Here is a 20,800-nt window from a genome sequence, read left to right as displayed (position 1 = left end):
CCTTCTTTTTCTCCCCCCTTCTTTTTCTCCCCCCTTCTTTTTTTTCCCTTTAAAGCAGAGCACTTCTGGTGAGCAGTCTGGCTCCATGAGCAGTTATGCTGGAATAGCTGAAAAGATGAGGTGCCCTGGTGATGGGGGCAAAGGATGGGAAAACCACTGTTCCTACYGGCCTCTTTATAATGTCAGATCGCAATCTCAGTAAAATAGGCTTTTTTTTGTAGTGCAGCATTCGTTGCCAGAAACTAGTACATTCAAGTCCTCAAGGCCATAGCCTGATCAAACCATGTTCATGAACCTTGTCAAGTGTCTTCCTTTCTCAGCTCGCTCTCGTGCGTGCTTGGCTCTATTGCTAAGTCAGTTGACTCACGGCAAATGCTATATTTTTCATAATTTTATTGCAAGTTTGTTATTAAACAACTGTAGGATTGTAGGGAGAGGGAGGAGAGGACTGTTTGAGCTCTAAGCATCACTGGAAGAATTGTAAAATTTCACTCAGATGCAATTCCTCTTTCCTTTAATACCTTCAAACATATACATTATTGAAATATGTTTCCATTACTATCATCATATAACTAATGTGAAACACATTAAGGTATAATAAAATTTCATCTGAAGTCCTGATTGCTAAGCTATTTAATGTACCAGCCAGGTTTGTGGGGTGGGTTGGTTGGTTGGTTTTGACAGTCAGGTGTCTAGCAGGCAGTCTTCCTGGTCCTCTAAAATCTGGTGTTTTATAGTTGAAATTAAGTGAAACTGAGATGGAAATAAATGGATTAAATATATATCTTCTTCCCCCAGCCCCAAGTTCAAGAGTATTTTGTATAAAAACTTACAGGAAAACTTTCTTTTTTAACAATACAGGGCTGCTTTAGAAGAAGTAGAAGGAGATGTGACGGAGCTGGAACTGAAACTTGACAAGGTAAACTTCTTAATGCAATGATATCTGCTCTGAAAAACAGAAAAAGATATTGTTTAGCTTTGTTTAAAGTTCACCAATGGGAAATGGCAGTGGCTGCCCCAGTGTTCTGCTGTTGCAGACAGGATGGATTTGGGCTGAGCACGTAGTCGGGCCCTGGAGACAAGCTTGAGTAACAGCAGCAGCAGCAGCCAGCATGAGCTCGCTTTCTCCCGCAGCTGAGGGTTTGCCTTGTGCAATCCCCCCTGCCAGCATGGCCCCTTTGCAGCCACGTGACTCGTCCCACGATGGGAGCCACATGCGAACTAATTAAGCTTGCATGCGAGTTAAGAGCCAGGGGCTGGCTATTGCTGCCCTGAGAGCTTATGGTTTATGAGAAATGCATTCTGCATGAGCACATTGATTTAAAGACTTGACTTTAATGCTTTCTGGCTTTGGTAGTCTGCAGGCACGATCCCAGCATGATAGGTATAGATATCCTTTACTTCAGTCTGGAAGATTTAACTACTGTAAAATTCATCCTGCTTCTTGCTATGCTTTGTGTATAGATGGGAAGATAGATTATACATAGCATCTTTTCAGTTCCTTGCAATCTGCTCGTTTGTTTCCTAACCAGTAGTATTTGGAGGCTTTTCTTTTTTTCTCTTGGTGTTTTCTGTGTGTGTTGTTTTTGTTTTACATCTGTAAAAAGTCTCCTTTCCTATCTCTACRTTTTATGGAAAGTTTCTAAAGTTAGTTTTTTTGCCTGTGTTTTAATGTCATAGGCATATGTCATCCCCTGACCTCCTTAGAAGCATTTTGAATTTTAACCTTTGTTCCTGCAGCTGAGAGGTGGCTGCAGAAAGATCTTGAGATGAGTAAAACAGAATTTCAATGTATAGTTTTAAGTCTGAAAGTTTTTCTTTTCTTTTTCCCTCCTTTATTTCTTGTAACAGTAGTTCCAGGTTTTGTAGTTAATAGCGTGACTGTTTGCTTTGTCAAAATACATTTAAGATATTTCATTTTGAAACTTAGTGTGAATTTTGGTGAATCCTGCGGTAACAATGTGTATCATAACTGTCAGTGTGATGAGTCTGCTTTGGTAGATGAACCAATGTGAGTGCTTCAAGGATCTGCATATCTGTCTTGGAAGTTTGTTTGTTTTCCCCACCAATCTAAAAGTCATTTTTGGGGAAAAGACCTCCCAGACTTCTTAAGGGCATTTTTCAGGGCCTTGTCCTCCCTACCCCCAGCCTGTTGCAAGAATCCACTGCCAAGTACAGCCTATGATACCATATAAAATCTTTAATTGTCCTATTACTGTTTTATCGCGAGACAATGTCCTAGTACAAACAAAAAGACCTCCTGGCAAGAGAGCAAGTTTACAAGATACCAATTTAAACAGTTTATTTGAAATATGGACTATAAATGATGTAGTATAACACTGGGATCTAAAGCCAAGCTTCTTGTGTGTGAGCAGAAGTCACTATGGCCAGAGGGTAATTTGTGTAGACTTGGATGGCAATTTTTTTTTTCCTAGGTGATTCATACAAAACCTAGGTTTTTGGGTTTTTTTAATTGTCCCAAAATGGTATGTGATTTTGGGCTAAACTGTATGGATTTTTTTCACCCTGGAAGAAGGGACACTGGGATCAGGATCATGAACCATAAACATGAGTCATCATAAAAAATTTTCAGGCAGATAATGGAGGAAGGCCAGTCAGCTGCTTTCCTTGCCCCACCAAAGATTCAGGTACTGCTACATCGTTCTTGACCAACATTTGTCCAATGTGTTCTTGGAAAAAATCCTTCAATGATAAAGGTTCAGTCAGGGAATTGAACTATAATATGCCTTCACTCAAGAGAGCATCTTAGTCATCACACTAGTCATTCTTTCTTTCATTAATAACTCGGAGTATAAATGGACCACAAAGTGGAGAAGATCCAGAAGGATACTGAAGGCCTCCATACCAGGCTATCCAGTACTATGGTAGTGAAAGTGCTGCCTTAAGCTGGGAGCGGTAGGGATGGAAACCCATCGGAGAAAGGGCTGGAGTCTGCCTGAGTGAGGATTTGATTTACTGGGCCTTCTGGGGTGTAAACATCTTTTCTTTCAGCTGTGYGTTGTGCAGATAGCCTCTGGCTTTCCTGTGCCTTTATTATGACTGTCCCAAGATGAAGCAATTATTTTTCCTCTTTTGGCTAGGAAGAACACAAAACATTTCTGATTTGGTTGGGTCCTAACTAGTCATGTTTCAGTCGATGATGAAAGATTGCTTTTTTACCCTTGTCTAGCCTTCTCTCTTTTGCAATGTGTGCAAGATCTCAGTTAGCAATAAAAGATCAATATGCTTTTATAAAAAGAGTAGTTAATTCTTAATGTGTTATCAATGGCATACTGCACTACCATGCAGTAGAAAGCTCTTCATAGAACGTGGGGTTCCATTTGTTGGCCAGAACCTAACTTTTGAAATCACTTGTTTCTTAAGACTTAGCTAGGCTCAGTATGTTTCATGTGTATATGATGGGTAAAAGGACATAAAACTTTTTATTGTAATTTTTTTTCCCCTCTTTATTTTTTTAGCTGGTGAAGCTTTGTATTGCAATGATTGATACTGGGAAAGCTTTCTGTACAGCCAACAAGCAGTTCATGAATGGAATTCGAGACCTTGCACAATATTCAAGTAAAGATGTGTTGGTTGAGGTATGTTCTTGAAGAGTGAAAACAAAAAGAAAAGCACAAATGAAAAGGATGAAATGTAGCACTCACCAAGAGAAGTAGTTGAAGATGTTTGTACTCTTATTTGTTCTTTTTGCTCTATTTTTCTTTGGTATACATCTTAACAGTGAGCGTTTTGGACCGTCATGCACTGCAAACAACTGTCATGTAGGTCAAGGCTGTAATTTGCAATTGCAAGAGTTTTCCAAAGGCCAGAAAATGTCTTGGGACAGGCATTGTCATCTTGGGATGGTTGGGGAAAGTCAAGGTGATGCTGTGTACAGGTGCCCCTGTGTACTTTGCTAAATAAAAGGKTTCCAATCACAATAACCTAGGAGCCTGTTCTCCGAGCTTTGGGAATGTACCATTGCAAATGCAACTGGATGGCATCCGAGGGATCTAGCCCTCTCCTGGTGTACAGAAATCTAAATTTTAACTGTACTGAGCCCACTTTGATGGCAGTATACATCAGGTTGATGTCATTAGGCTAAGCTGGAATAGCTAATTATGCAAAGCCCACACTTTGTTTTCTGTGATTTTTGTAAAATTACTATTTTTGTGTGATCAAACTCAGTATTTGATATGTATGATAATTTGAATTGAGGTATGAAATTGTATTTAATAAATATGCAGATATGTTATAATTGTGTATGTCATGCATGTTTAATGCATGTTATGTAATAGAACATCTATTGCAGGTATACATCTTCCCAAACTGGTTGAAAAATGTATCTTTGTGAAATTTAATGTGGTGTTTGCATGTGGCAGAAATGGTCATTGTTTGGAAAYGTACTGGCTAAAAACATAGTGCTGTGACAAATTCCCTTATAAAAGTTAGCCAAGTTTAATTTGTAACCAGATACAAAGTTATTTGATTCCAAGCAGGTTTTTGTTACACTTAAGTGTCAGATAAGTAATTATCCAAATATATTAGGGATTGTTATTTCATAAATGTTTTTAATTGAGACATTGTAGAGATTCAACAGATTCATTCTGATGTTACTAAGCGTTTCAGCTGTGAGGCAGCAGTTATCACGATAACTGGAGTTATGGTATTAAATATTAATAAATACTAAATAGTATAAGTTAGTGTTTTTAAGTCATGTGAAATAATAATTTAGTGAACTTGGGTTGAATTTTTCCTGCTTTGCTTCAGTTTGGTCCTTTATATATAGGTAGGGTAGCAATAACCTATTTCTGTTGCTTGTTGTTTTAGTAATAGCTTAAGTTGATATTATTCCCATATTCTCCTTCTAGTATAATGGATAATGGATTTAGTGTAGTTCTAGATTTAATAATCATGCTAAGAATCAATTCCAAGTTCTTTACTGAAAAGCTGTAAGCCTCTGAAGCATTGCTTTTGTGCCCTGTACTTTAAGGTTTAACTCAAAACAATTTTGTTTTTCTTTCTTTGCAGACTAGCTTGACAAAGTTTTCTGATACCTTACAGGAAATGATCAATTATCACAATGTAAGTATTTTTTTAGCTAAGACAGGACTCTGTAGCTTATGTCATCTCACAAGTTATGTTTGATAAAAGAATAATACTGAAGTTTTTCATGTTGATATTACTCAAAAGGGCACACTTTAAGTGGTATTAAATACTTCTTAATTTATACTTGTAAATATTTTATTTATATTTTGTTTATAGAAATATCTATAAATATCTCTTTTCTGAAGACTTTTTTTACTTATTTTTGTGTTTAGAATTTGTAAGCCCTGCTGAAATCCAGTGCTGTACTGTAGGACACAGTAAATTCTGGATTTTCACTTTTTTTTTTTTTAAATCAAATTGGGCAGCAGTGATCTATGAGCATATTTCTTTACTGGATTGAAATACTGTTTACCTTTTTCCGTATGTTCTGCTTTTTTTTTCCCCCTCCTTTGTAATGCACAAAATGAAGCACCTTTTTTTTTTTTTTTTATGGTTTTCTTTTTCAGAAGTATAACAGATGCAGACAAGTGTAGAGAAATAAGAAAATGGTAGGGTCGAGTCCTAACCATGTCAGACTTCCTCTGGAAGCTCAAATTTATGCATGGGTTGAAAACTGTGGGGTCTTTTTGTTTTGGTGCTCTTTTTTTTTTTTTTTTCTTTCTCTTTCCCCTCTCTTCTGACTAAAGTGTTCAGTCTTGTATCCTGAAAGCCCAAAGAATATATTCTCTCTTTTATTCCCCTCCTCTTCCCTTGGCCTCTGCTGCTCTTTTTTTCATTTTTCTAGTCCTTTGCTGGAAAGGAACTGAAGCTTCTCTGAAGTGCTGAAGATATGCTGGACTCTTACAGATGCAGGGCATCTAGGTTTTTGTACCAGTAGGAGTTTAAAATGTAATGAGACAGAGAATGCTGTTCAAAATGCTTCAGTTGAAATGTTTATTAGCATCAACTTAGCTTCCTAAAATTGTCTCACATGGCTTTTTTTTCTTTTGAAAATGCATGCTTTTAGAAAAGGTTTATATGAAAGTCAGTGTGTTGATGCTGTTGAATAGGGTTGAAGTGCAAAGATGAATATAATGAAGATTATGAAGGGGTCAGTAGGTGGGCAATGATACTTTGATATTGATGGCAAGGAGAAGTGAGTGTAAATATTCAAAGCAGTAGCCAGCTTTAGTAGTGGGAGAGAGCATTATTTTTGTGTTGGCAATTTCTGTAGATTGGATAGAGCAGGTGAATCCATTTGGCCATCGCTGGCTTTTCAGGCCCTCTGTATTACACTTATCATGCTGTTGCTGGTTACTTTATTACCTGTTTTCTTTGCTGTATGGTATAGTCCTTCTGAAGTGCCTGACCTAGGTGTTATGTTCTTGCTGTTAGTGTATTTCTGTTTTACACAATTGTGGCTTGCAGTGCTTTGGCAGAAATGTGGCACGGGCCAAATGAGGCAGTTTGAAGGCAGAAAGCAAACAGTAAGGCATATGAAAATAAAATTTATTTGCCGATTGAAGTAGAGAGGATTGGTCTCCTGAGTTCTGTCCAGCTTGTGTTTTGGGGGTTTTATTTTATTTTTGTTTTGTTTTGTTTCCACTTCCTTAGCATACTCGAGCTTATTGAGTAAAATGGTGGCACTTGCTGAAAGGCGCAGATGTTATAAGCAGCGAGGCATGGTATGGGGCTCTACTGTTGAGCTCTGTCAGGCTTATGCTCTAGCCCCATGTTGCTTTCTGTCAGTCTGCTTAGTCCAGCAGGATCTACTAGCTCTGTTGTTGACCATGTTGACAGGAGAGCCAGTGGGGAGAAGCTGGAGGGGAAAACAGAAGGAGAAGGCAGGCATAGTCCGGATGGAAGAGGGAAGGGGTAGGAGATGGCACCTCCATTGAGACCTGGATTATTGTCAATTTTTCATCAAATGAGACGACTGCAAAAAGAAGGTTAGGAACCACATGAATAGAATATCTATACTGGCTCAGCAATGAGGGAGTAGCTTTTACAGCTTATAGCAAATAGCACCTTTCTCAGACTTACCTTGAAGGGTTTTAAGGGTAATGTGCTGGGAAGGTTATAAATCTGGTCAGATCATGGTCTGCACAGTTCTTCTGTCCTTTTAGGAAAAATGTATCTAGGTATTTTTCTACCTAGCAGTTTTTTTCCTCTTTACTCAGAGTAGAATTGCAAGGCTTACATTTCTAGGTGTCCACGAATCTGTAGGGTTCCCATATGGTTATGCTCTTTCTGTTTTGGATCTTGATTGGTGCGCTCCTCAGGCACTGGCAAGCTTAAATGTCAGTAGTGGGAGTAGTCTCAGCATGATTTCCACCTTGTCAAGTGTTTTCTTTATCTATTCTAGTCATCTGTTTTTTCTGGTTTTCCAAAGTGGGAATGCAAATGGTGTCTTGGCGATCTTCCATGTGTTACTGTTAGATATAGGATAATTCAGGTTGGAAGGGGCCTCAGGAGATGTTTGGCCCAACTGCCTGACATAAACAGGGTTGGCTCTGAAGTCAGGGCTGGTTGCTCAGGCCTTTATCTACTTTGGTCTTAAAAGCCTCCAAAGATGGAGACTGGATGGAGATATAGTTCCACTGGTAACTGGGGACTTAAACTCAGTCATGCTGTCCTCTCTTCAGTGTTTCTAGAAAAGAGAAACACTAAGCTGGTAAGGGTTTTGCTGTCAATACGTGGCACTGTGTGCTTTTTTGCTCTCACGTTTTGTGAATAGCGAGACTGAGGCAGACAACAGAGTTACCTGTCTAAAGAAGGTGTGTTGTCAGAGCTGAAACGGAGTTGTTGACTTGCTTTCTCCGTAAGGTTATGTACCACTTGGATCTTCACCTTTTGGAGGAGATTCTGTTCATTTGGGCCAACTACTACTTTATATTCTTTCATTTCTCTCTCTTTTTTTTTTTTTTGTGGTGGAGGTCATGCCTTTCATTTCAATAAGACAGACTGGGAGGTGTAGAAAAGAGCCTCGGGGGACAGATGTAAAGCTTAAGGAATGTGTAGTTTCATTTGCCTGTTAGAATTTCTGGGTATGTAAGAGAAAATGGAAGTTGTTTAACAATTGGGTATGCTTTGGCCTTGGAAACTTAGCAAAGCTTGAGGAAAATTGTTATATGGATGATTATTCCCCTTTCCTGCCTCCCTCACCCCATCTTGTAAGAAAAAGTAGAAATAAGCACGGCTTAGAACACTTTAAATCTTACAAAAAAAAGCAACCGTTCTTTGTAGCAGTTTGACACAGTGGATTTTTGTTATGAATTTAAGTAAGGGAGGTGGTACTAATTGTTCATGTATATTACTTCATTAATTTCAGCCTATAGCTTTATGTATGAAATCGTGGGCATGTTCCTTCTACAGTTTCATTTGTCTTTGATTAGTTGTTGATTAAGCTGTGAAAGGTCATATGAATTAAACAAAACTTCAGTTACTTAAAATTCAAAATCACTTCTTCAAGGTTGTTTGAAGAGTAGTGTTCTTAACTGTTTAATGATCATCATAGTAAACATGAACTATGAAAGAAGGCATGTCATATTATCTGGATGAGAGAACTGGATACCAGGAACTCTTGTCTTTCCTTACAACTACAGTGTTTAAGAGAAGACCAGTGCAAGGTATTCAATTTGGGTTGTTTCCATATTTCTTGTCTTCCCATATAAGTTATATGTAGTTTTTACCATGCTCTAGCTAGTCTTCTGCAAAATGATGCACTTAGAAGGATTGTGTATTTTGATACTAGAGAAGCATTGGTTTAGTAATAGTTCTCTTCTAATCCTGCATAATAAGCATATGTATGTTTACAAGAACTGTACCTCAAGTTGCTATGGTTTTGACCTATGAACCAAAAAGCAAATCTTCTTGGCACTTAAGTATTTAAATTAGTTTCCTGATCTTCCATTAAACCTTAATTGGCATATATCCAGATCGTACCATCAATCATGTAGTTCAACTTATCACCTAAACAGAGACAGCCAGTCATGTTTGGAAGACAAGACCTGTAATTGAGGGATAATACAGGTTAATGTTAGGTTCTACTAATGAAGCTGTGCAAATAATTTGCGATGTCAGATAGTGCTGCACTTGAACTTAGTTCCAGGGGTCAATGGAACAGGCTAGAACATGACTCTCTCCAACATCACTCGCTCAGTTCAGAATTACTTTGGTGAAGGAGGGTCCAGGCTACTTTTTTGTGACTTTGTGATGTGTCGAGAGTCTTGAGCCCTTACTGTGCCGAGTGTGTTGCTGGAAATAGACCTGCAACAACATCGGTTTCAGCACGCTGGTGCAAACCTATCTTTTTCAAAGGTGTTCTGCAAAGGACTTTCTCAAGTGACTTAGTAGAGCTGGAAGAATGTTGCCCTATTTCTCAAAATACACTGTTGTGGAGAGTGCTGCCTCTATCTCAGGGGAACTCAGATAAAAGTTATTTTACTTGATCCTATGCCAAAAATAACAGTTATCATGCTTTCCTCATTTTTCTACTTCATGCTTTCTTGTATGCGTATCTATGTGAACATGGAGCAAGATTTCCAGCCTGGTTTTAGTCCAAGGCTACTCTTAGTTCTCTGTGTGTTCTGTTTTTTGTTTTGCTGCACAGTGGATTTCTGGCAAAGATTTTTCAAGCAAGATGTTTTTAATCCCAGAAGTGGCATATAATGTGAAAAAAGTATTCAGTCCGACACACAGAATAAATTCAGAAACTACTGTGTGAGGTCAAGAGCTTTCAAAAAGGTGAGGGAAAGATTTAGGAAGACGTAAAGCATTTAGCGGCTCCTAATTACTATCTATGCATATGTTGAAAATGGAAAGCTATGAATAACACCAAGTTATTGAACTAAATATTAATGCTTTTTTTTCAGATCCTGTTTGACCAAACCCAAAGATCAATTAAAGCACAACTTCAGAGTTTTGTTAAAGAGTAAGTTATTTTTCACTTGTAATGGAAAATTACTGGTAAAATTGAATTAAAGAAAATCTAATTCCTGAGTGGGTTGGTGAAACGTTTTTGAAAATCACCACCCATAAACTGAAAGGTGTGTATTAAAGCCTTGTCAAAAATCACCTCACACCAGGGAGGCTTTAGATTCAGCTGAAGACATGCTAAAACTAAAACAGTATATGTTATTGATCTTAAATTGCATGTTGTCTTTGTCCAAGTTTAAAAAACTGTCCAAGTTTAAAATCCTGCTTCTTGTGATTTGCATTTGATCTGAACGTTTATTAAAGAAAAAGCAATGAAGCTAGCTATAACAGTCATAAGAGTGTTCTGTTCAATACATCTTTTTCTCCTACACTTTGGAATTCATTTGTCATCCATTTTTTTATTGTCTTTAGAGATATTAGGAAATTTAAAGATGCAAAGAAACAGTTTGAGAAAGTTAGTGAAGAAAAAGAGAATGCCCTAGTAAAAAACGCCCAAGTGCAAAGAAATAAGCAGCACGAGGTAGAGGAGGCGACCAATATTTTGACTGCAACACGGAAATGTTTTCGGCACATAGCTCTGGATTACGTTCTTCAGGTAAGTGCAGCAATAAAAGTTATCTTTCAAAACTGTCTGTTACGTATAATTAGAGACAAGTCTTTCAGAAGTTCTTGCTGTAAGGTTCTCAGAAGCTGTGGAAATTACCAATGTATAAGAAATAGTTTTTAAGTCTGCAGGTGGTGTGTTTGTGGGTTGTTTTTTTTAAATGAAATCTGAGCAGTTAATTTACTTGATGCATCCTTATTGCTTAATGCTATGCTATTCTGTGCTTTTTCTGCAATAGCACAGATTAATTTTCAATTTAAATACTACTAATACTGTTTCTTCAAAATAAATTCATCTAATGCACATTTAAATGTGTATTTTGTGTTGGCTATGCTGTAATTCATTTATATTTGAAATAAACTGTAACCTAGCCTAGCAATTACAAAGAACCTGAATACTTGGATGCTGACCACTACTACAATTTCAGTTTTCTGATTTGTGTTTTGTTTAACAAATATCCTAGTCTAGGAAGCTGGGAGTTTGGACCTGTAATTGAATTCTCCCATGGCATGTAGTTACGGTTTTGCTTTATAATGCAGAACTGCTATAGGATGTTGGGAGGTGTTTTGTGTCCTACTATTCTGAAGCCTGTGAAATTTTCTGTGGACTCTTCTAATGCATGTGTTTCATGGTTGCATAATCCTGTCTTGCGGTAGTTACCTGTGACTCRGGCGGTTCCTGCACCTCCTATTGTTTAACATGTCTAGGGTTCTCCTATGTTCATACAAACACAAAACAGCCCTTTAGAAGTATATCATTCTGATATGAGAAATTCTTATCTTGATTGTGACAGTCCAGTAGGTTATCTGAAGCTTAGTTAACATAACTGTTCTTTAAATGGCATGCATTACTTGCAAAATAAAATGGAATTTGCAAAACCCATCCTAGAGCTCTCACAGCTCTGGTCAGCCAAGGCATGCATGCAGAAGCTGTGGTCAGTGGTCAACACTGCATTTTGTCTTGTAAGCACTAAGCACAAATTTTATTTCTCTGTTTGAAAAGTCATGTGACTTATGTACCACTTCATTATTTGTACTAACAGTGTTTCCACGGGCCTAATTGGGGATCTGTCGTGCTACACAGCCGAACGCTATGGTGCCCACTCCTACAATCCCAGCTGAAGTTTGGAGAGAGCAGATGGTTGCAGCATGTGACTTTTCCCTGTTTGTAGCTTGCAGGGAGCTAGTCGCAGCGCGCCAGCTGCTTAAAGGCATGATGTGATTTGCATGAGCGTGGTAGCAAGAGGCTGGATTTGACCTAGTGCACTGTTTCCTTTCCTCCGAATTCTCTGCTCATGGTTAAATTTCGAAACCGAGCGGGTTGGAGTGGCGCACTGGAGACGGACTTGGTTGAAATCTGAAGCTAGCGCCTCTCACCTGAGCTAGTGGAATACCCTTGGCTTTCATTACTCCGCCAGGGACCATTTTTGCTCTTCGTGCCCCCATCGTTAGTGCTCAGTGCTGCATTGCGCCCCGCAAAGCCAGCGCTGGGCTGCTCCGTGGGGCTGGCCGGCGGCGGCAGCGGCAGAGCCTGCGCTGGCAGGAAGCTGGGGCCGCTGCTGCCCTGCGGGTGCCCCGGGCCCTGCGGGTGCCCCGGGCCCTGCATGCCGCTGCTCGTTGTTCCCGCAGCCCTGGGGGTGCCGAGCGGGGTCTTGGAGCCCTGCTTAGACAAGGGTGGGAAAATCGTGACAGTGAGGGGGGGAGGAAAGGTTGGACATCGCTGCTGCAGGCCAGTTTGGGTATTTATTGAACTGCCGCTTTCTTGCTGTCGGGAATTTGTATGTTTTAAAATGTTAACAACTGCTCTAATAAAGGTTTGTTAATAGTGACAAAGAAAAAGCTTCAATGCTGCTTAACTTAATACAGGTTAAAAATGAAGCTGTTGTGACCCTTTTACTTAGGTGACTCCCTTCTGCTGGAGAAGTGACTTCACAACTGTAGCCTCTTTGTAGCTACATTGGCTTTAAACTGTATTTCAATACCTTTGCTTTCCCTTTGTTTTTTTTTCCTCACAAGCTGAGTGTTTGGTCTATATGAAGAAGTCTTAATTATTTTTGTTACAGAAGGTTTTCCAAGATACTGACTATTTAGATAGAGAAGTACAATCTGGTTTTGATTATAGTTTCAGTAAGTTTTCATTTGCTGGAATCTTTAAGCAGACACAGAGGTATTAAATTCTGGAGTTATGGGAGTTTCTGTTAAATGGGGCTTTTAAGTAAAAGCTCTAGTTCTGGATGGCAGCTTTAAATTACAGACTAGAGATAGGAGGATGATAGTGAAAGTAGCATAGAAGAATTAGGTGAATGTGCAAAATCAGGTATGTTCCTTTTTCTATTTAATGTGAAAGGCTTCATGTTCTAGGGTCAGTGACCTCAGCCAGCTTTAAAGAGCAAGTATATGCGAAATGTTACTCATTGAAGATACTGTGATCTTGTTCATTTTATGGCTGGGGCTGTATCCCAGTTCTGGGACTTTTTAGACAGTATCAACCTCGGGGGGGACCATATATAACATAGTCTTATCTCCTTTCCTAGGGGGAGGAGGCAGGGTGCTGACTGCAGCTCCTTTAAGGAGAAGCTGGGGGGCTGGGTTGGCTCAGATGGTCAAAAAAGGATATTTGAAATAAGCATTGAATTTGGTCTCTTGAAGATGGCAAGCAAGAAAACTTGGTACCTAGGTGTATTATGTTACTTCTGGATGACATGTCATATCTTAATTGTTTTCCCCTCTATTATAAAACTTCGTGACTGTCATTGTGAAATTAAACCTTTGCAAGCTTTTTCTCTGAAATGAGTCACTTATCTTGATGACAAATTTAGCATGCGTTTTGTACTATTGTAAAAACGCTTTTTGTAGTCAGATACTGAGTTATGTCCTTCTGGTGTTTTAAGCTTTGATATGCTTATTTGGAAGTAATTCGCAGTTTACTTCTGTGAGGGAAAATCTGCTAAGTGAATAAAATAAGTTGCTTGCTTTTTTTTCTAGATCAATGTTCTTCAGTCTAAAAGGAGATCAGAAATCTTAAAATCGGTAAGGTATATTTTAATTTCTATATAGACAATATTTTATTAAATCTGAAACAAAATTTAAAAATGTGACTGCAAAGCAGTGTATGCAAAATGAATTTGACCTTTTCTCCATCATAACATTACCGGTACAGCTGGCACCTTGCTGATGGTCACCTTGGCATTTACGATAACTCGGCATATATACTAAACTGTTTTTGGCAATCCTTTTGGTTCGAATGTGAATGCTTTGCTGAGGCTTTCATTGCCGTTGCCTCTTTGGTATGTGCTTTGTGATTAAAACTGAAGACTCTGTTCACCAAAGAGTCTTTTCTTTGGGACTGCTATATTCATTTATAAACAATGAGCGCTTCTTACAATCTATTTCTAAGATGGATTCAGTCCTTTCTTCAAAAATGGCATTCTTATTTTATAGAAATAGCTTAGAGTCAGCTAATATGCAGTATGCTTTTAGCTGTATGTGTTGAATTAATATACAGTTACAGCTTCATGCTTGTTTTCTTCTGATCATATTCTTCTTTCTGCTCCTTCATATCATCTCTATAAAAGGTTTACTGATATAGAGACTGCCAAATTAAATGGTGCCTTTCTTTAAAAGGGCTAGTTCTGCTTCCTTAATTCCTTTAAATAGTGAAAACTTTGGATCACAGCTTCACAGCTGTTTACCTTTGTGCTCTGTATCATCCCAACATGTTTTGTTTTTTAAGACTGTCAATTCTTATGTCTTTACTGTGTTCACAGAGGTCATGGTTTTGGATCATTAGTAAATGAATTCTGTACCCTCTCTCTATTTTGTGTGTCCTACTTAAACAGGAGTTAATAAGTTTTGGATAATATGAATTAGAAGCCATTTTTTTCCCTTAATAAAATTTTATTTCAGTTGATAGGGTTAATCCTATTAACTAATTCAGAGTTGAGATTTGAGATTTTTGACTCTGCTTTTTGCTGCCTTAAACTTGTATACTTATTTATGCCACTGGAAGCTGTACAAGGAATTGATGTAAAATTGCAAGGATAAATAAAATTGCGAGGATAAATAAATAAGCAATCTTACCCTGTACTTTTTTTTTTAAGTTTGTGCATGTGAATGGAGATACTTATGTGATATCTGATAAATATTTAAACTTTTATATGAATGCTTTTTTTTTTTTTCTTCCTTCTAGATGCTATCATTTATGTATGCTCATCTGGCTTTTTTCCATCAAGGCTATGATCTCTTCAGGGAGCTTGAGCCCTACATGAAAGATCTTGGTGCACAGGTAACAAAAGTTATTTTATAAGCTCATAAACATACACTGGAATGAAAGAAAACTTGATGTGTGTGTACATATCAGGTACACTGTAGACTTACTTGACAAAAGAGGGAACTCTACAGTGCGACAAAGATAGAGGCGAAGCATAAAAATACATTTTAAATGTTTTGATTTAAAACTGCTGTAAATTAAAAGTTGCCAGTTCTTTTAAAAATGTTGTATACTATATAAATTATGCAGTGTGCCAGAGCTAAAATTAGTGTGAGCAGCTTAAAGTGAGACAATAAAACTGAAGTTTCATTTTTGATAAGTAGTGCAAAACTAATGTTGTATATTGAACCCCTCTTGCCCAGTTTTCCTTTTCAAGCTTAAGAACGCAGATTGTAACTTTTGGGTCCTCTGAGAGGCTCATGAAAAGGTTAGACTGACCACAGCCAAGTGCACTTAAGAAATATGGAAAATAGGTGTACAAAACGAATTAAGAGCATGTGGTATGCAACTGAAGATTTGTCTGTGGTGCAGGAAAAAAGATTTAAAGCAGTGTAGCTTGACTTGTTTTCCTCAGAAGTTGAATGGGCCCAGAAATTCTTGTATAAAATTTTTTTGCCTCTATCCAAGGATTTGGAACGGCTGCACTGACACCAAACCCTTTGCTCTTCCCACTTCCCCACCTAAGCTACTAAACAAAGCCACCACTCACAAATCCTAAATGTCCATCTGTATACAGAAGCAAATAGGTGACAGCAAATGTGTATTTGTATTCATCTCAGAGATGCATCTCCACGTCTGTGAAATTACATTGTTTATTTGGGGCTGATTTTAAACAGTTCCTGCCCCTGGCTGCTCGTTCCTGCTGCTGTGCTGCTGTCACCTGTGCTCCTCACGCTGTTTGTGTGGCTGTGCAGTGAAACAGCTGGGGAACTGTAGAAAATACCTACTTAGACATCTGATTTTGTCGGTTATTTTTCTGCTCAGTTAGTTCCCTAATCTGGTTCACAGTGTGTCTTCATAAATACTTGTGGAGACACAAGTCAGGGAAGTGCGTGCATGTGTTTGTGTGCAAATGCACATGAGCTGCCGTTGTTTTCAAGGAGGGAGGTACCTGTGCACCTCGAGCCCCCAGTGGTTTGTGCAGTAGTAGCGCTTAGGTTCACATGACCCTTTCCTTTGTTGATGTTGCTTCTTTTATTTTTTTCCACATCCTTCCGTTTATAATTGTTGAACTGTAGTGTTTCAATGATATGGAATATGTGTTCTTTACTTTCTATTTAGGAGAGGTAGTGGGAAAGGAAGACTGAAACTGTGTAATTAGTCGTGTTGTATGCTGCCAGCTGGGCTTTAATGTTTCCATTTCAGTGAGACTTGAGTTAGGAACATAATGTTATTTTTGAATGGCTGGTCATCCTTTTGCTTGATCTGTAAAGGAGTGTTGTGTAACATTTTCAGTTTGCTGCTGGTATCATAGCAACCAAAGGAGTTAAATGTAGAAAATCCGAAGCTGAGAATGTTTAAAACATATTGCAAATGGAGCAAACTTAGAGTGAAGACCCTGAAGTTGTGCAACTGGCTGAATTATTTTCCCATGTTTTGCTTTTAGCATTTAAGTAATGGATATTTTTCACTGGAGAAGCAGACTTGTAAATATCTCATGAAAAGTTAACAGTTTTACAATTTGTATTGATTCAAGTTTCTGCCTTTAAAAGTCAGAGAGAAGATGTGTCTTGACATAACAAAATAGACAGGGTTTTATTAGTTTTTCTTTCTGAAAATACTGTCAGATCCTTTCTGTTGGCAAGTGAATTTTCATTCCCAACTAAACTGATTTGTATATGACCTTAAATACAAAGTTTRATAGCACCTGAAGTATTTAAAATTGAAGTAGCTTTAAGTGGTATGACTATATAATCTTTAAGTCTTTTGTTCTGCACTTTCAAATTACTGTCTGGTTTACATGATGGAATAGGTTTGAGCAGTTTCACCTTCTGGGTGTCACAGGTTTGTTTAGGATTACTCATGAATCGAATCATGCACTGTAGGGGAATCTTTAATGGCACACAAGTGTAAAATCTGCTTTTGCATGAAGATTTTGGGATTTGCACTTTCACATGAAATGTGGTATTACTTAGAAACAAAACCTACTTGAATTTTCATTCTGCAATGAAGATTCAAAAAGCCACATGTTTTAGTCCAATTTAGTTGCGTATAGAATACTACTTATAGAATGCCAAGTGTATGTAAAACACATTTACCACTAGATGCAATATTTTGAAAAATAAATCTCATTTTTGAAGAATACTTATGTCTGTTGTACTATTGTACATGTATATGTACTATTGTACTTATGTCTATTAGCGGTAAATACATCCTTAAACACCTTTATGCTAAGATAGAGCTGATGGCCCTAATCTGAATATGGCCTTCTGTTGCATCTAGCAGGGTAGGAGGAGGGGAAAATCTTGGAGGCCACGTCTAGGTTTCTGAATCTGAGGTTGGTTCAGTGAGAACCTTGATTCCTAGAACTTCTTGCACAGCCCTAGGGCCAGTTCTCCTCTTAGTTGTAAAGCAATGGGATTCTCGGGGTTCTTGAAGCAAAACAATCTTTGAGCACCGTGACAGACCAATCTCTGTTTTAGAGGATCTTGTATCCTTCTGACTTCATGTGGTTCTGCATGTATGATGTCTGGACATTTCAGTCTTTCACATGTACATGCTCACAAAATACCTGTAAGACCTGAATATGATAATGTAGTTGTTTGAGCCAGAAAACAAAACAGAGTGAGGAGACTTAGCAAAATAAGTAGAGCATGGAATTGGATCCAGATGTCCCAACTATCTGATAATTCCTTAATTGTTGGTCTGTCCAACGCAACAGCGTAATAGCTACTTATTGTCCCTGTTTTCTCTCATTGGCATCATTGCAAATAGGGAAAATGTGACATTGGGGAAAATGACCAGAGTTGGCAGAGCTTCTCACTTGTGGTCAGGAGAGTGGGTGGAGGCTCTCCTTTTTGTGTGTAAATGGGGGATTCTATTAGTCATGCTGTGCCCTTTGCCACATGACTGACTGACGCTGGAAAACTGGAGTCACGCACTGTTTATAGCCTCCCAGTTCTAGCTCTGGAGTAGAGCAAGGTCTGCCCCACAGGTGTAAAGCTGTGGGCTGTACCCCTATGCTCAGTCAAGTAATCATCTCTGCTGCATCTGCATTATTACTCAGCAAGGTGCCAGGACTGGGGTTAATGGGAGTTGTGTATTACAGTTTGGATAAGGGAAGAATTCACCGGCTTTTCTAGCATACCTTGTCACATAACTACCAAACTAGTTGGTCTTTCAGGCAGCTTCTGTTCCTCCACTTTGCTRTTTCTTGTTTAGACATGTTCTTACATCAAAGTCTGTACAAAAAAATTTACTCTGTTACAGGATGTCATGAATATTTTACCCTCCCTGTTCCCTCTCACAAGGGGAAAAAAAAAATAGTATTGTTTTAGACATGTTTGTAGCAAGTGTTTGGTAGTGTTCACTTTATTGTCACGGACGACTTAAGGATGTGTAATTTAATCAAATCTCAGTTGTGACAGTCTCTTCTTTTTTTGCAAAATCAGTGTGGTGTATTTCTGAAACTAGAAATAGTTTGAATGGTTCTGTCTGAGATTCTAAGAATCTTGCTCAAGTACTGCTAGTGAGCTCTTGGGAATTATCAATATAAAAGCCTAACTGGGGCAATTCCCTGCTCCAAGGAGGAAAAAATCACTAGCATCTACTCTTTCTAGTTTTTGCTGCTAAAGCCAGTGCTGCTGCATAGGCCAGTCAGCCAGCAAGAGCAGCTAAAGCATGAGTCATTCTCTTCGGAGGCTGAACACCAATGCGGTATACCAGTCGCATATGCTTGGCACCATGCTGTTCTTTGAAACGTTTCTCCTAAGGCTTACAAGAAATGTACACCTTCCGTAGAGGTTAATTCAGGATGGTAGTGCAGTGCTTTAAACGAGGCGTCAGTGGTTATTAAAGGTAAAAGCTTTGTGATCACAGAGGTGATTTTTAGAATGCAAATAAAGCAAAAGTCATGCAATGTCTAGACATAATGTGTTCTTTCTGTCAGCATTATGAAATCTACAGAGCCAAATTTCTCTTGAAATCTAAAGATCCAATTTTCTGTTTCTCTTTACAGCTGGATCAGTTGGCTGTAGATGCTGCAAAGGAGAAGAGAGATATGGAGCAAAAACACTCCACTATTCAACAAAAGGTACTTGAGAGAATGTAAAACATAGAGTGCACACGCCTTTGCATATATCTTTTTGGCATCTCTCTTCAACAGTGCATCTCTGCATTAGAACTGCAAGGGATAGTATCTTTAAAGTGCAGAGAAATAGCCTTACAGATCATTAACCATAGGGTTGGATTGCAGATAGTCCTTTTGTGTTACGGAACAAAATATTGTGTTTCTGTCAAAACTGGATCTAATAAGTAGAACGGCAGAATTTATTTGAATGCTGGGACATCTAAGCATTTGATTAGAACTCTAATTTCAATGACATCTTGGATTCAGTGTAGCTGTAAAAGCTGTCATAATTTCCTCCTCTATATCTGTAGAAGAGGTATATACACTGCACRGTCCTACAGGTATATGTATTACTTTCTTCCTAGACTATGCCAAATATGAGTATGGTGCTTTGATGTAGAAAGTGGCAGCTGCTATTGCGTGTAAAGAGCAAAAGTAAACTCCTGTAAAGACTGTCTAATGTGTAATGTTCAATTGTATGCAAATGTGAAAGCTCAGTGATAACATTAAATTGCTGTTTTGGGCAGATTTGTATGTGCAGTAATTTCTTTTTCTTTTTTTTTTTTCTTTTTGGCTGGGGAAAAATGTAGATACTTCAGATTGTTGGTGGGAGGGGGATGACTTCTGTTGCTTGGATGTTTCAGAAGCTCTAGATCAGTATTGATTTTGCAGGTATAATGCTAGAAGTTAAAAATATTTCCACTGAACTCTCCGATAGTGAGCTAATACTTCAGGTAATTTTGAAAGTGATTAGATACCAGTTTAAAGGTAATGCAACACTTCTTACTCTCATTCAAATACATTTTTGTGTGATCTGTTCAGGTGTCACAAATTCAAAAAAAAAAACTTTAATGTAGATGAAATCTGATGAATAAATAAAAAATTCAGTAGTGAGAACATGCTAAGAATAGAATGATTTAGGTAACTTTAATAGGAATCAATATTTATTTTAGTGGAAAAAGGTAACACTTCTGGCTGCTGCTGTTGGTTGCCAGATATTTTTCTCATTTCATCTCTCCAGTAGTTGGTGGGAAGTATTAGGAGCCCCTTAACAGTGTAATTGGGCAGACATGACAGTTGGCTTCAGGGCAGTGCTGTTGTGCTGCACATGGAGGCAGATAGAAGATAACTATAGATAAAGAAGGGGGTATGGGGAAAAAGAATTAAAAAATTAAATTTGTATGTTCAAGTTTAGTCTAACTGAGCCCAGATAGGTTCAGTTTTAGAGTTGGGTAGTAGTTGTGGGCTGCTGTTGGAGAAAAGTAGTGCTTGGTGAAAGATGCAGGTCATGGGCAATGCATCTCTAATTGGCCATAGAGATAATAACTTGTTACCATGATTTATGGTCATTGCTGTTGCCATTGGTGTTTACATTTGTTATTTTTTTTGTTTTGTTTTTCTCTTTAATGCTGCTTAAGGCTGCTTTGCAGGTAAACTATTTCTAATAATATCAGCAGTTATTGAAACTCTAGTAAAACTTGAAACTTGATCAACTATGTCTGTGTATATATAAACACTTTTTATTGTTTCTAATACAAACAAAGAACAAATGGACCAATTYATAATCTTATTTTAATTGAATGATAACTTTACGCTGCCTCCAAAATAAAATCGGGACTTTCAGATGGTGTTGTATATTGTCCTCAGGTTCTGTGTTTCAGGTCAAACATGTT

At 38.2% G+C, this 20,800-nt stretch overlaps 1 protein-coding gene across 4 annotated transcripts in view; it reads left to right on the top strand.

Moving 5' to 3' along the window:
• Positions 1 to 20,800, top strand: part of ACAP2 (ArfGAP with coiled-coil, ankyrin repeat and PH domains 2) — a 79,638-nt gene that overhangs the window by 22,476 nt on the left and 36,362 nt on the right. For all 4 annotated transcript variants that reach the window (XM_026058087.1, XM_026058085.1, XM_026058084.1 and 1 more), the window contains 8 exons: positions 862 to 919; positions 3,480 to 3,599; positions 5,032 to 5,085; positions 9,903 to 9,961; positions 10,378 to 10,561; positions 13,555 to 13,599; positions 14,759 to 14,854; positions 19,017 to 19,091. In XM_026058087.1, coding sequence (XP_025913872.1) covers positions 862 to 919; positions 3,480 to 3,599; positions 5,032 to 5,085; positions 9,903 to 9,961; positions 10,378 to 10,561; positions 13,555 to 13,599; positions 14,759 to 14,854; positions 19,017 to 19,091 — 691 coding nt within the window. The remainder of the gene's footprint in view (positions 1 to 861; positions 920 to 3,479; positions 3,600 to 5,031; positions 5,086 to 9,902; positions 9,962 to 10,377; positions 10,562 to 13,554; positions 13,600 to 14,758; positions 14,855 to 19,016; positions 19,092 to 20,800) is intronic.

Source organism: Apteryx rowi, unplaced genomic scaffold, assembly GCF_003343035.1.
Source record: "Apteryx rowi isolate R43461 unplaced genomic scaffold, aptRow1 scaffold_142, whole genome shotgun sequence".
In the NCBI taxonomy this organism is placed as follows: Eukaryota; Metazoa; Chordata; class Aves; order Apterygiformes; family Apterygidae; genus Apteryx; species Apteryx rowi.
This window is presented reverse-complemented; position numbering and strand designations above follow the sequence as displayed.